Source organism: Crocodylus siamensis, chromosome 1 (genome assembly GCF_052110815.1).
Source record: "Crocodylus siamensis isolate JL-2025a chromosome 1, ASM5211081v1, whole genome shotgun sequence".
Lineage (NCBI taxonomy): Eukaryota > Metazoa > Chordata > Crocodylia > Crocodylidae > Crocodylus > Crocodylus siamensis.
The window spans coordinates 187,835,538-187,852,168 of NC_143395.1; the positions used below are offsets into that span (position 1 = coordinate 187,835,538).

The window sequence follows — 16,631 nt, forward strand, 5'->3', positions numbered from 1 at the left end:
TTATTTCTAAACACCTCACCCTGAAGAAGCCTGAAGGGGAATTTAACATCTATGCCACAGCTGCTAAATAAACAAAACTGACAATGATTTTACCTTTCACAGAAGTTTTTAAAAAGCATGCAAACCGTTTTCTGAATTGCACACACTGAAAAGCAAATTTAGCCAGTTTAGGGCCGATAACAGTAGATTACAGTCATGTGGTTTATCTTTCATTAATTTGTTTACTGCTCCCACGATAGTGATATTTTAAAATAGAATACTAAGATCCCTGATGGAATATATTAATGAAATCAAATATTATTGCATTATTTCATACTAGAATATATATTCTAGAAACATCAGAATCTTTTACTTGTTCTTTATTTGACTTGTTCTTTATTTGACATTATTATCTACCAGGACTTCAGCACTATGCCCGCAATCCAGCAGAGATGTATGCATATGATTAAATGTTGTGCATATTTTTCAATTGGACTATTCATATGTTATTATGTGCATATTCATTGTAGGGTCAGAACCCACGTTTTTACTATTTCAGAAAAAACAGCAAAAATACTTCTGGTGATACTTCTTTCCTTGAAATACAGGTATCATTACATCTATAGGATACAGTGTTTTAAATGGTCCTGAATTAATTCCTTCTTGCATTATCATCAAATAATTTTGCCTGCTATTACTTTGCAAGGTCTCAGGTAGGGCACTAAAAAAAACTAAACAACAACAACAACAACTCCCCGCCATATGACCTTTATCTTGTAAAGGCTGAGCCAACAAGATTAACACTATAAGTAACATACAAAAAAAAAATGAATATCCTAAAATTCAACTGTAGCTATCTAAAATTGCATTAGTTATTAGGAAACTAAACCCAACTGACTGGAGGATAGCAGATAAAGACAAACAGGGGTTAAAATGGATTTTAAATTAAGAAAATATGGTATTTCCAATTCAATAGGCCAAGATAAAAGCATATTGGCTTTTGCATTTTAAATAATATTTTAAAAATAAAGTAGGACTGATACTCTACTTTTCTCTAAAAAAAAAATGTATCTGCTGCAACTGAATTTCATTTGCTGCTGATACCTTAGTTGTCTTGGGTGTCAGATCTTCAGACAGAAGAAATGTAAGTAAGTTCCTAGCATTCAGTCTCCAACAACAGATTAAGCAGGTGCTAAAGAGATAACGTCAGACTCTCTTTCCAGGCCAGAATCATCCCATCATTAACGCAACCAATTGCTACCAATCAGAGGGTGAGGAGGTACTGGAATATATCTCCTCAATCAGCACCCTGTTTGGAAACCGTATGCATCTTTCACTGTAGTGAACTGTCTGAGTTTTTATTCTCTCTCTGCTTCAGCTTTAGTTGCCCTTTCCAATGATCTATGTCTGGTTTCCTATCTAGCATAGTGATAGATAAAGGACAGCATAGGGAAAGACCATGGGAAACAGGCTTCTGACTTTCAGGTATTTAGATGAGGTACAGAAAAAGTGCTGCTATGTATATTGTTTTTTGGTTAGGGAATAAGAGTGCACTTGTCATAATATTAATATAACATCTGCTACATATAATATAGTGTTTGATGGGACACACAAAACCCCCAGCATTCACTTTCAGGTATCAAAGTGGTTTTGAAGGGCCACTTAAATTGCATTCTTTCAATTTCAGTTTAAATATTCTAAAGAAATTCACATCTACAGCAATACATACAGACAGCCAAATTCGATGTCATGATCTGGCTTCTTTGCACCACTCAGTTAGTACAAAGAGACCAGAACCTGTCTGCAATTTATAATTAAAAAAAATGTTTTTGAAAGAGTGGAATTTGCTGCTGATGTATAACCAGCAGAGCAAATACATACACCAACTGCATCCCTCTGCTATGCCTATCCGCCACCAAGGAAAGATCTTAGAGATACTACTTTGAGCAACTACTGTGCTAAACTAGGAGCTTTAACTAGATCTCTTGCCTTTCCATCTCCTGTGCTGCTAGGGTTCAGACACAGAGGAATAAAACCCAAAGTATCTCCCCCCTTAACAAGAATCTTGTTTTCCCTCCTGTTGCTTGCTGCCTCAGAGAGCTGAACCAATTGTTCTCATACAAGAGGAAGAAATCCCATTCACCAGCTGGCCTTTAGCAAACTCAACCATATCTTTTCAAAACTGCAATAAAATATCTCTGGAGGGAAAAAAAGATTTTTCACAGGTCTCCACAAAAATTAAAGGCAGTGCTATAAATAAAAATTGTTGTTGGCATTGCAGTTTCCTCAGAGGAAAACCTAACTATATACACAGTGAAACACTGACAACAAATACAGGCCAACATTCCTTGAGATCACATTAGCAAGTCTTCATGAAAGACAGGGTGAATGCTGAAATTAATAATGTGTAACACCACTGTCAGTCACAGCCTATCCTAGTGGGGATAATTTTATCAAATTTAAAAAGTATTGTTACAAGCGATGGACTTGTAGGCCAGGGAGAAGATGACACACTGAAGTGTCTCAATTCAGGAACAGACATACATATCTTCCCTTCCTCATAATCTTTCAGACTATAATAGAATCGTAGAAAATTAGGGTGGAAGGGACCTCAAGAGATCATTTAGTCCAACCCCCTACTCAAAGCAGGACCAGCCCCAAATAGATCATTCCAGCCAGGGCTTTGTCAAGCCAGACCTTAAAAACCTCCAAGAATGGAGATTCTACCACCTGTCTAGGTAACCTGTTCCAGTGCTTCACCACCCTTTTAGTGAGAATGTTTTTCCTAATATCCAACTTAAACCTCCCTTGCTGCAATTTGTGACCACAGCTCCTTGTTCTGTCATCTGTCATCACTAAGAACAGTCTAGCTCCATCTTCTTTGGACCCTCTCTCAGCACATCTCAAACCACTGTACTCATGCCTAGGATTATTCCATCCTAAATGCAAGACTTTGCATTTGTCCTTGTTGAACCTCATGGGATTTCTTTTGGCCCAAGCCCTTGAGTTGTCTAGGTCACTCTAAAGCATAGCCCTACCCTCCAGTATCCACTAGGGCCTAGGCAAAACTTCGGGTGCTGATTTGAGTCAGAGGAGATTCAGCCTGATTCGGCAACCAAATCTCCAAATCCAAATCAAATCGGGCAATCAATAAAATGGTACGAATCAATGGGAAGCTCTCCAAATTTGGAGAGCTTCAGAGAGCTTTGGAGATTCGGGTAGTTCTCACTCACCGCCACAGGAAGCTAGACCCAGATTCTGTGCTGGTAAGCAGGGAGCGGGGAGTGGGGGCTGGAGAAGCAGGAAGGGGACCAAGGGGGTCCCACCAGGCCCCACCCCCTGCCTGCTCTCTCAGCCCCCTGAGCATCCCCAACCCCCACCTGCTCTCCCAGTCATGTCAATGGCTGCCTTGCCCGGCCCTAGCTTCCCGGGGTTTAAAAACAAAAAACAAAAAAAGCCTGCACTCACTGGCTGCTGCCAGGTAGGAGGGTGATCCCTGCTGCCCCCCACTGCCCCATTCTATGTGGGGAGCTCTGCCATGAGCCCCACACACCATGGATGCCTCACCTGGCCCCAGGTGTTTTATGTTTTAAAAGCCTGCTCTCACCGGCTGCTGCAGAAGTTATCATGGCTTTTGGAGGCTCATGGCAGAGTCCCCTCATGCAGTGCAGGGCATGGGGGGCAGTGGGAGGCAATGGGAGGAAGTGGGGATCACCCCCCCCACACCTAGCAGCAGCCATGGAGGGGCTATTTCTGTTTTTGGGGGGCAGGGTTAAGAGCTGGGACTGGGGGCTCTTCTACTTGTATATGTCCAGCTTTTCTAAACCTGTTCTTTCACCACTGAGGGCTGCTTATCTTCTCCCCAAACTGTGCTGCCTGGTGCGGTAGTCTGGGTGTTAGCCTTGCCTGTGAAGACTGAGGTAAAAAAGGCATTGAGCACTTCAGCCTTTTCCTCATCATCTGTCGCTAGGTTGTCTCTCCCATTCAGTAAGGGACCCGCACTTTCCCTGACCTTCCTCTTGTTGCTGACATACTTGAAGAAACCCTTCTTGTTACCCTGCATGTCCCTTGCTACCTGCAACTCCATTTGCATATTGGTCTTCCTGACTTCATCCCTGCATGCCCAAGGAATACTCTTATACTCCTCCCAAGTTGTTTGTCCAAGTTTCCACTTCTTGTAATCTTCCTTTTTGTGTTTAAGCTCACTGAAGAGTTCTCTGCGAAGCCAACCTGGTTGTTTGCCACATTTGCTATTCTTCTTGCACATCAGGATGGTTTGTTCCTGAGCCCTCAGTAAGGTTTCTTTAAAATGCAACCAGCTTTCCTGGACTTCTTTCCCCCTCAGCCTCTTTAAAAAGCCCACCCAAGGGATCCTGACCATCAGTTCTCCATGGGAATCAAAGTCTGCTTTTCTGAAGTCCAGGTCCATAGTCTGCTGCTCTTCTTGCTTCCTTTTGTCAGGATCCTGAACTCAATCATCTTGGTGTCACTGCTGCCCAACTTGCCATCCACTTCTACATCCCCAGTCAGTTCTTCCTTGTTTGTGAGTAACAGGGAAGAATTAGTCCTAATTATGGACTATCACATGAGTGTGCAGCAGAACAAAGGAAAAAGAATAAAGAAGTTACTTTCTCAAGAGACCTACCCTGCATAGGGGCTAAAAAAGTAGTAATGTTTGTGTCCTTCAGGCAAAGCTTATTGTTATAGCCCAGCTACAAATAGTATTTTCTATTGTACTCAGTGTTATAAGGTTTTTAAAGCTATTTAAGGAAACACAAGCAGATGAAAAGAATAAATTATTTTATAGAATCAGTTTTTAAACCATGCGTGACAAGTAAAAATAACAAATGAATGCACTTATATATGTTTTACTTGTAAGTATTAGACAAAATATTTGTTCAGTATTAAAAATGATTGTGGCTGAGGATCTAGGATTAGAAATCGTACTTTAGGCAGTGATTACAATCTTTTTTTTCCCCCCTGGCTGGGGTATATAAAATTTGTGATGTATAACTAAGACAACTTATGAGAGTAATTATCCCACAGATGCATGTGGAAATTAATTCTCTGCTATTCCAACATTTTAGCTCTGCTGCAAGTTCTGTACCAAAGGCAGCTCCATTTAAGTCACTTTCTGGCTGCTGGGATTGTACCTTTAACTTCTTTACTTGGTTTACATTTGTGTAAGGTTCCTCCTTTCAGCAGTCTCACTTGCATCAGGAAACCTGATTGAAAGTACTGATCAAACAGTATTTCTTTTAACAATGCATTTAAAGTTCAATGGCAACATCTACTGCATAGCAAGCATTCAGTTCAATCAAAATGGGAAACCATGAAGAAAATTTTAGCATATTGATAAATTATTGCACAAGATTTACTCAGAAAAGTGATGAAAAAATACCGTGTGACAGCCCAAATTTTATCCCTTTACATAAAAGATATTTTGAGATAGTATGTTATGAAATTTCATTCTAAATCTCTGAAGAAATAACATAAACTGCCATCTCTTACTAATGCAGGGAAAGCCTTGAAGTGCTACAATATGGGTACATGGTTGCCTTTGGCTCCTAATACAAAGCTTCTTGTGATAAATATATATATTTAGGAAATGAGTAGCTAGAAATAGCAGAGTACCTATTTTAATTTAGAATTCTGAACATACTTATTAATCTTTGATCTTGTTGCTAAGGTTCCTCAGACACAAATTTGCTCCCTGAGTCCTGTCAAGTCCTGACATTTCATAAAATGTAAATGCATGACTTAGTTTAGAACACAGGAGATGCTTTTCCAGAGCTGCTGGTTCAGTGCTGCTCTGAGATGCTCCAACCTTGTTGAAGTCTGTGGGGGCTGAGAGAGCTTAGCACTTCTTGGAACTGGGCTATATGTTCAGTTTTGGAGACATTTAATTTTGCAGGACTGTCAAAGAGAAATTTGTTTTGATACTGAGGTGGAGTGAAAACAATTTAGCTAGTTGTTCAGAAGATGATTTTATAGTATGTATATCATGTTCATATTAACTTCTTCAGGACAAGGACCATATCTGTACACTTGGGTCTAAACAGCTTCCCTCCTGATAGCAACCTCTGGCTGAAACTATAAGATAGAAATAAGATAAGAAATGATGAAAAAAAATGAACACTATTCAAAAGGGAGTTTACTGTATTACAGCATTGACTTCCGTTACAGAGACTGTAGTATTTCTTAATCTTAGGACAGGAAGAGCAGAAACACTCAAGGCCAATGCCTGAGGTGGTCAAAATCTGGACTGTAATGACACCCAGAGCATGTTCTTCTTTGGATACTGCAGGTCTTTCCAGCTATAGAACAGCTTTCCTTCAGAAACAGGTCTGGAAGGGAGAGCATGAAAAAAGTCATAATTTAGAGCATCTGTTTTTCAAGCCATGGTCTCTTTATGGATTTGCACACCACTGAGTAGAGGTCTGCAGAGAGCTAGCTGGTTAGGCAGTATGGCTTTTCCCCAACCAATTCTCCAGTTGTTCAGAGGCTTCATTGCAAAACCAGTTAAAGTAAGGAAGAAAGCCTGCCTAAGCTGCCTACACTAGAGGCCAAAGCTAACTAAGAGCAGGAGGACAGGAAAAAAATTTTTCCCTTACACAGCAAAGCCATCAGTGGTACCGGAAATGACAGCTGCAAGATTAAGGCATGTGCAGAGGAGATGGAAGCAGATAAGCTACTATATGCAAAATATTAATTATGAGCCAGTGAGGTTTAATAAAATGAAAAAAAACAAACAAACAAGCTGTTGTACCAAGCCAGCTAGACATCACCAGCTTCTTTCCTTTGCTTCTGCTTTGCTCTGTCTTTTGTCATTTACTGCAATACCCACAGAGGTACTCTTGCTAGACAGAAAGGATGAGGTGAGGGTAGAAAGGAGGGGAGAATGTCAAAATTCATTAACCTAAACTCTGGGATATTTAAAGAGATATGTCATGAAGTGCAGCTCTAATGAAGGTTAAAATTTGTTCTCTAGGACTAGGGACAGCCATTCAAAAAGCCTGAGCCTGAATTGATTGAATCTTTGCAAGTTAATTTAGCCTGAAAAGCTTGAACTGATTTGAGGTGGCTAGACATTCCCTTTTCATTCCAGAAATGCAGTCACATGCTTCCAGTGGCTCAGGCTAGAAACCAGAAGGGTGCTACAGCAGCTCTCCCTTCCCTTCCACAATGTTGAGCTGAGATGGGGCATAGCCAGGCCCCAACAGGATGCTCTAATTAGCCCAGCAGGGAATTGATAACACAGTGTTTATTACCCCTAACTCAGTGTTTATCACCTCATTAAGAAAACAAGAGGGACATTACCAGCTACCTGCTGATTCTGCCTTTGTCACAGCATGGACTAGAGCCAGCATTTGGTCTGCTAGCTAATACACAGACACCTCTCAGCAAGGCAGAGGGGAGGGGGGAATTTCTGCATAGGAAGGAGTGATGACCAGAAAGGAGGGAAGCAGTCTGCAAGTTTCTGCTGGAGCTCCAGCCAGGGAGCAGAGGGGTGGGGCCAGCTCTGCCATGAAGCTGAGAGTCCCACCCAGCCAGAGAGCATGCCAGGATGCTGGGAGTGTCTGGTTTAACTTAAACCAGCAAGGGGGCTGGGACAGACATTGCATAAACTGGTTTGACCAAAATCAGTTAAGTCTAATACTATATTCAAACAGGTTTATCTCAGACTGGTTTCATCAGTTTTCAAACTGGTTTATGTACACTGAACACCTGTTCTGTTACAGGTTTAAACCAGTTTCTGATCACTTAAACCGGTTTATGTGTAATGTCTGTCCCTAGCCTAGGAGAGCAAGGAAAAAAAGCAGTGCATTAAACACCAGGTATTTAAAGAACAGACAATGTTCATGGTACCCGAAGCTGAAGTCAATCCTCATTAAAATATAGAGGACAGTAAGTATCAGGCCTGTGCAAAGCAGCTAGTATTCACTTTGGAGTCAGATTCAGCCAACTGGTGATTCGAATCACTGTCCCAAATCAATTTGGCGAGTCCGATTTGAAGATTTGGCTGCCACTGAATTGGCCGAATCTCCAAATCAAACAGGTCCCATCCCCTACACGCTTTCACAGCCCCATCAATGGCTTCCCCACCTGGTCCCTGCATCCCAGCTCTTTAAAAAAAAAAAAGTCCTGCATTCACCAGCTGCTGCCAGATGGGGGAGGCAATCTCCACTGCACCTCACTACCCCGTGATGCATGGGAGGGCTCTGCCATGAGAACCCATATCCCGCCCACTCTCCCAACCCATCCAATGGCTGCCCCACCCAGCCCCAGCATCCCGGCACTTTTTTTATTTTATTTTTTAAAGCCCCACACTCACTGGCTGCTGGCAGGCAGGGGGTGATCCCCACTGCCCCCCAACACCCCATGCTGCATGGGGGGCTCTGCCACAAGCCCCCAGAAGCCCCAGTGGCTGCTGCAGCAGCCAGTGAGTATGGGTTGTTTTTTTGTTTTTTTAAAGAACCAAGACACTGGGGCTGGGTGGGGCTGCCATTGATGGGGCTGGGAGAGAGGGTGGGGGTCGGAGGGAGCTCAGGGAGGCTGGGGGAGCAGGCAGGGGGTCCCCCTAAAGTCCCCTGCCTCTCCTCCAGCCCCCTGCCTTGCCCCCTACTTACCAGCACAGAGTCCAGGTCCAGCTCCCTGCAGCGGCAACCAAGGACTGCCCGAATCTCCAAAATGATTCAGAAATTTTTATTGGTATCCCAAGTTGATTTGGATTCAGAGATTCAGCCACTGAATTGGGTCCATCCCCTCCAAATCAAAATCGGCACCTAAAGCTTTGCAAAGCCCTAGTATAGTATCCCTTTTGGAATCAAGTCAGAGTTTGTCTTTGCTAAGTATGTCATTTGAATACTGGGTTTAGATTGCTGAGAGATAATCAGTTAATCTTCTCTGGTAATTTTTGAGTATTTAAAAGATATTCCAAAGAGGATAGGGGGTGAGAAGAGAACAATTAGTAACATGGACTCCATGCTGTCAGAAATAAGATCCCTGCTAAGTAATGCACGTTACAGATTCCTAAATAAATGCTAAGTATATCTACAGAATTATTTGCATATTACAATCACCATCATGTGGTCTTCTTGAATATTGATTACAATTTCAATTAAAAGTTAACCAATGAAATGAAATTAAAATCATTTCAGACTCTTATCCCAGTCATTCTTATATCAGTTGTAAACAAATAAGTAAACCTTACTCTTGGTTGAATATTGCATTATTCAAAGAAGTGTAGGTAGTGTCAAAATATTATTTTAACTTTTACAAGTCTTACATAAAATTGCTGGTGAACAAAGTGACACAGTAGAGTAAAAAATGCCATGTATTGAGATTGTCTGGAGTAAGAATTTGAGGATTAAGGTATAGCGGAGATTTTGGTTAGGTTATAAAATGGCTTAATAATAAATGTATCTTCTTACGAGGAAGCATTTTTACATGGTCTATTGGAAATGCTTTTCTTCGGATACGTATTGTAAGTTGCCTCTGTGCCCTCTGTGTATTTGAGGACTCTCCTCTGCCTGTTCTGCCAATAGTTCAGTGGAGCTTGTTGGTTTCTCTAGTTGAGATGGAGAGATTGCTGGATTACTTTATTCCTTGTCATTTCAGCGTAGTTCTGTGATCTGCTTTATCTTTTTTTGACCCACAATGAGGTTGCAGAGCCTTACAACACTGTGGTTAGGGTGAATGCAGCACTACCATTCTTTCTCATTTCTCCTTTCCCAGGTGCTTCCAAGACTCCCTGGGGCTCTGAGACATTCACAGCCATCACCATAACCAATCCTATTAGCACATATTGACCCAAGAAGTTACCACTATTCTGTCAGGGCTTCCTTTTCTTCCTGATTCTGAAACTGACCCTGTCTACCACACAAAATGCAACAAAGGAATGAACTAACATCTTCATCTCCATCTCTTTAAGTCTGTCCTGAGCAATTCTTCAGATAAAAATATAAGCTCTTATTGCCATTCCATCACTGATACACCTATTGCACCTTAGTCTCTTCCCTCTCTTTGCCTTCTGACTGACAGAATCTGGCTTAGCCATATAGAACAAATCTAACTTTGCAGAACTTGCTATAACCAGAAAAGGATGCTAAAAACAAACTTTTACGGTCTGTCTTGCTTCCAAGTGGCTAATAAGGGTACATAATATGTACTGTGCCTATGCATTTCCACCAATAAATGTGTAAGCATCAGACATATTCTGCATTTTACCCTGATTTTGCTCTTTATCTCTCTTTCCCTCATATACACATTTGTCCTGTCCATCTTAGAAAAGAAACACTAGCAACAAAAACTAATGAGCTACCACTCTTTTCATCCCTCAAAGTGGACATTTGATAGTATTTTAGAGACAGTCCAAGCAAGGATTAAGATTCAATACAGTATCACTGCTATCTAGAGACAGATGGAAGAGGAGAAGAGGGAAGGAGTCTGTTAAAATGAGGTCTCCATGTGGGTTTTCCCCCCTCTTCTTTATTCTTTAATCAATGTTAAAATGTTTTTTTACCTTGCTGTAATGCAGCACAGCAAACTAAGTCTCTAGCAAGAGATGCCTCAAGAAATAGTATTTTAATAAGGCAGTGAGATATGTATCAGTAGGACAGCATAGATCAGTGGTCCTCAATCTGCTTAGACTCAAGGCACCCATCAGAAAGTGTCAGCTCTCAGGTTTCACTTATTTCTTCACTATGGAAAAATAATAGAGCAATTCTTCTATTGCAAAGAACTCAGAAAGACCACCACAGGGCAGAATGTTTTAGACAATCTGGATTTCTATTTGGGTTTATCTTGTGAATCATATATAGCTGTTTGCACAGCTAGCAGTGCTAATATTGCATGGCACCCCATGTCAACCTTAAAAGGATCTTACAGGACCCCAATGTGCTGTGGCATCTTGACTGAGATCATTGGCATAGATAGATAATATCCTTAAAACTTCTTCCATAGGATCTGTGAACTGGTATGAATTCATGATATGTAAAATACCTACCTCCTCACACCCATGTATGCAGCCTCGGTTTCAATTTAGCAACTGTGATGGTGCCCAGTGATATTGCTTTGATTGCTTACCATCACAAATGCTCTTAGCCTCCTGCTCTTAGTCCCCATATAGCTTGGGAAGAGCATGAGAAATCTTGCATGCTTTTTAAAAGAGATGGAAATCATGGAATCTATGACCGCTGCTATCTTTTTGTTTTAACAGACATAATATTACTAAAAAAAAATAGACAAAATATTCAGTACTCAATCTGCATTCAAAGATGATTTTTCTGGGAAAATTCCTAAGAGTTTTCTTTTGACAGCATCTAACATCACAATGTGATAATTATGCACACAGTAGATTTTTTTAACGCCGATTTTTGTTCACAGTGGGTGCCTCTATATGTGCAATTAGCACATAGTAATAAACTCTGGCACAGTTCACACCAAAGTTTATTTCTCCTGGGCACAGTATTTAGATGTGCACTCAGGACTGCAGCCCATTAAGCCAGGTTGGAGCAGCCCCAGCTGGCAGGAAGTCTGTGGAAGAGGTGGGGGTCAGCCTGCCAGCCTGGGGCTGCTCTGACTTGGCTCAGTGAGCTATGGAGAGGCTGGCTGGGCCACAAGAGTGCTACAGCACGGGGCTAGCTAACAGCCCCACACTAGCACCCATGTGCCACAGCCAGCTCAGTCACGGTTAATGTGCGCGTTTCAGTGCACGTAACTACTCCGCTGTAGAATAGTGCTTGTCTCGGATAGTACTATCCCACAGCAGAGTTAATTAATTTACTGTGCTGTAATAAGGGCAGATGTGTAGACGGTGATGCTTTACTGCAGAGCTAATTAGTCAGCTTTGCAGTAAAGCACACATGTAGATGCGCCCACTCTGGGTAACAACATAAACTTCTGATACAATACAATTCTTTTAACCAAAATGTCATTTTTTTCTACTGCAGCACATAAAATGTGTCTCTAAATTTATTCTTTAAGGGCTTTTCTTTGATTTGATTTTCAAACTGATAACTAACTTTTCTGTAGAAAAAGAAAAAGGAGAAACACCATCTGATCCTTAAAGAGGAGAAATTATATCAGAATCATTTACTGGCTTCAAAAAGTAATTTAAGTACAAAGTATCTAGAAGACCATTGTTTTTGAAGATGACATGAAAATAGTAGGGCACTAGTGCTAAATACTTCGTTAGCTGGCAATTCATAATACTAAGCTGACTCAAACCTTTGGATTTCTTCCACAGGACTTTTGATTCTGAATTCAAATGTTTCTGCCGTAAGGAAAGCACCTGTTAAAATCATACTGCAATCAACTAGAGTATCTCAGAAAGATACAGGGAGGGATGAGACTCTACTCCGCTTTTTCTGGTTTTTATTTCTTGGACTGATCATTAGTTTATCACCACATCAGAGATTACACAGATTTCTAAGGAGGAGGTAATGCAGTTTTTATTTAGCAAGTCTTTAGGTCTGATTCTTATCTCTTTCAAACATACTTACATGAAATCAGTATCAGGCCTTTTCTACCTGATTTTTAAACATTTGAATCCCTTGTTTGAAAGCATCTGACTTGAAAGGCAAAGATTCCCCCAGGAGGGAAACTGTTGCCAGAGCTCTTTAAATAGAAACACATGAAAAGCAGAGTCTCCCTTTTGACTCTTGGCATGGTGCCTTAATGGCAACTGCCTCTGGCCTTCTCAGGGCTCTAGCTTGTTCATGTAGGTACCTCCAGCATTTTAAAGGGCTTGTGCTGCAGCACAGGGAGTATGTTTTGGGATGAAGAAGGACTTTTTCTGCATCAAACGTTTTCTCATGAAAAGGGATCTGCTTTTGCCCAGAAACTCAGTAGGCGGCTTGCTTGCTTCTTCCCTATTTCTTTCTAAGGAGAAAAGAGTACTCTGAAGCAACCCTCTAATGAAGCTGCGCAAAGGTTTGCCTCAACTATATTAGTAGACAAGGAAGTTCACAAATAATCTAGATAAAATCTTTATTGTTATGACAGCTCAGAAATAAGTTTATGAGATGGGAAGTGATATTATTCAACTAAGTTACCTGAATGAGTTCCTTTGTTTTCCTGAACAATGAAAATTTCCAGAGAGATGTGTTAGCAATGAACGAGACAGAAACCGACAAACTATAGGAAAAGAAAAGTATACTGGTGTGTGCTGCGAGTGGCCTTGGTCCACAAATGTATGCCACGCTACACTAGCTCCTGTCACACCTTGATAACACTGTTCAAATTTCAAATTTGACACAAAGAAAAATTCTTACCTGCTTTCCTTTTGAAGGTCTTGTATGAGAGTCAGTGCAAGCAGTTAGGATACATATGTGTTTTGGAAAACAATTGTTCTTGCTTTTAATTGAAAATTGGAAATCATGTATTATAATGCAAAGAAGCAGCTTAGCTAGGGAGTATGACAGGGAGCCAAAAGAGTAACTACCTTAGAAACTTGCCTGGGTCAGAGACCCCAAGGGAGCTGGCCAAACCTAAAGCTTCCTTGCCTGGGTCAGAGACACATGGGGAGTTGGGAAGACCAAGAGCTGCCTTAGGGAGCTGTCATAAGAGAAAGGGCCATGGAGCCCACAGCCTGAGAGGGCAAAACCAGAATCCAAGAGGGCAAGAGAGGCTGAACTTTGAAACAGCGAGACCAAAGGACCGAGGGGTCCAGAGCCCAAGATGTTGAGACCAGGGCTGGAGCCCAGGAACCAAGGTCCAGGGCTGTGGACCTCAACTGAAGGGCACAGCCAGAGTAAAAAGGACAAGGCTGGAAGGTCGAAGGCCTGAGGGGTCAAGTGTCATGTCCCCTCTGAATTGATATTGACACCCACAAGCCATTGGTGTGGCTATGGGGGAGGCCCCTAAGGCAATTTAGTGTTTAAGGGCAAAACTAGTGCCTGTTGGGCATGTGAAGCACAAGACAGCTGAGGGAAAGAGGCTCACTTCAAGGCTCTGGGACAGTCTTCCACAGTACTATAAACTCCACTGAGGCATGACAGGCTAGGTAGAAAAGGAAGGGTACTCTGAGGAGTCTGAGTGGGCCAGCAGATGTTTGGCTGCTGGGGGCAGCACAGCTGGCCTTAGGACCAGGCCCTGCTACAGGGGGTTGAACATTGACAGCCTTTTGTAGTGGGGGGTGGGGAAACAATCCTTTGAAAAACCTCAAACAGTCTCGGTAAACATGCTTGGTTCCTTGTACATCAGAGACAATGACAAATAAATATGAAAATTACATCTGCTATACTACATAATGCTTCAACTGTGTGTCTTAGGATTCCAGATAAAAATCAATGAGCATCTCCAAAAGCACCCATTACTGGGGAAAAACGGTATTTAATGTTCCATCTGGAGATGCTTTGTAACTTCCTCTCACTGATTTGAGGGAACCAGATTTCTTGCCTGCTAGGTTTATTCTCTATTAACTACACCACCTCTTATAAAATGAACTGTAATTGTTTGTGCATTTCATTTCCTACTAAATCTCATACATATGCATCATAGCTGGCCTGTTTTCATAAACTAATAACAAAAAAGTATCCATGTTAAGATTTAAGGAAGAAAAGGTGCACATTATCCAAAATGCATGCCTGAAAATCAGTATGCACTGTCCCTTGAAAACAAGGGGTTTGGTTACTAAGACTAAGCTTTATCTGGATCCAGATCTATATCTAGTGATTTCTCATGTTTCTAAACTGTAACTGTATCTTCTCATGAAGTACCACTAATGTAGTTTGGAAAAGAAAAAGAAAAGCATTAAGGGCAATTCGGCTCTAAGCTGAAATCCGATTCTGCCTAACCACCTTCACTACAATCAGCCTAGAAAAAGTTTGTTCTGTATTACGCAGATGGTGGCACGCAATAAAAAAAATTACCTTTTTCTTTTACCAAAAATAAATAAATAAAAAAACCCCACACAATTAAATCATGCTTCTGAATACGTTTTTCCTCCATAATAGTACACTAATGAGTCCTAAACTGTCAAAAAAGCTGCACGTTTTAAAGGGGCCAAAGAATTGCAATTTAATACATTTTACTTTTACACAAACATAGCAGAAAACACTTACTATGGTGGTGCCTGTTTCCTAATCGATTTTCTTAAAATTTGCTGCAAAGTTAGCTTCTCTGATACTCTTAAGTTAACATAAAAATAACCCAAAACATTATCTTACAGCATGAATTTAGAAGGACTAAAAAAAAAAAGCAATTTACAAGATTTGAAATGTATTCCCTGACAAAACACCTGCTCCACCCATGTGAATCTCCATGTTTTTCTCTCCTGCTTTTTATACATGAAACTACATTCTGACACTAGTATCTACCCTGCTTTCTGCCTTACATCAAACTAACATGGCTAACCCTGTCTCATATCTTCTTGGCCATTTTGTCTTCATGTTTTATACTAGTGGGAGCCAGCCTTCTTGGCAGGCATGCCATAAAATTAGCCTTGGGCATTCCCCAGGTACCACTCTCATCCCCTTTCCCTACCTGATCTCCTGCTCTGCTTTCTACACCTTGCCCTTTGCTCCCTGGGTAATTTGCTGCTCTGTTTTCTGATCCCTGCCCAACCTGCTAATCTGCCTTCTGCTCCCTCTCTGAACTGCCATGTGTCAACCATGAAGGCTGCCCATGCCACTTGTAGCACCCATGCCATTCATTGGCCACTCCTGCACTCATCCTGTTTCTCCTGTCTTAGTATTTTTATGTCCTTAGACTACTATTCTAAAAACACTTGCCCATACCTAGTTCAGTCTGTTGCTAGTCATAGATATGTAAAATTTCAATAAATGTGTGCAAGACTAGGGCTTCAGCTTACAAGGTCTTTTGATCACAGACCTCACAAGATCCCAGTCATGGTCAAAGCTTTTGGGCTATATTGCAACAATATAAATACAAACTCATGCATTAACCAAAATGGGGAATAATCTACAAAAACACAAAGAAACGTCTACGTTTAAGCAACAGTGACCCACAGATTCTTTGAGGGGAAATCTTCTTAAATAGTAACATAAAATAAATCCATCTTACCATAAATTCCTGTCGAAATACAGGGGAATGCCTGTAAAACACAAACAAATAAATAAGTGGATTTTTGTTTTTCAAATGCTTATCAAAACTAAGAATATTTTAAATGCCTACTTATTACCATTACAAGATGCAATTTCCAAGTCTGGACAAGAGAACTATACCAGAGATCAATATTTTAATACACACTGTAGGAACTGAGAAACACAACCTATGGATGGTCATCGCTGTCACTGCTAATGCTAGCTTTCTCCTCAGTGGCTGCATCTACTCGCATGCTTAACTGTGAGGAGACTAATTAGCTGTGAAGGAAAGCATTACTGTCTACATGTGTGATGCTGTTAGGCTGCAGTAAACGAATCAATACCACCATAAAATAGTACTGCTAAGGACAATACTATCTTACTGTGGGGTAATTAACTATGATTAAGTGCACATGTAGACACTGATTGCGGGCATACATTGTGCCCAGGCAGCCAGCAGCCAGACTCCTGCCTGCCACCTAGCCACACAGCTCCGTACTTTCAGCACCCTCATTCCCCAGGCAGCCCCTCTGCTGCCTGGTGCCACGACTCAGAGCCTGACCTGATCCCCTAAGCTCCCTGCCGTCCTGGGCCGAGCAGGGC

General features: G+C 41.4%; 1 protein-coding gene across 1 annotated transcript in view; it reads right to left on the minus strand.

Annotated features, from left to right (window-relative positions):
- Positions 1–16,631, minus strand: part of MACROD2 (mono-ADP ribosylhydrolase 2) — a 1,497,602-nt gene that overhangs the window by 475,102 nt on the left and 1,005,869 nt on the right. The window contains exon 7 of the mRNA XM_090051193.1: positions 16,009–16,039. Within this exon, the coding sequence (XP_089907319.1) occupies positions 16,009–16,039 (31 nt within the window). The remainder of the gene's footprint in view (positions 1–16,008; positions 16,040–16,631) is intronic.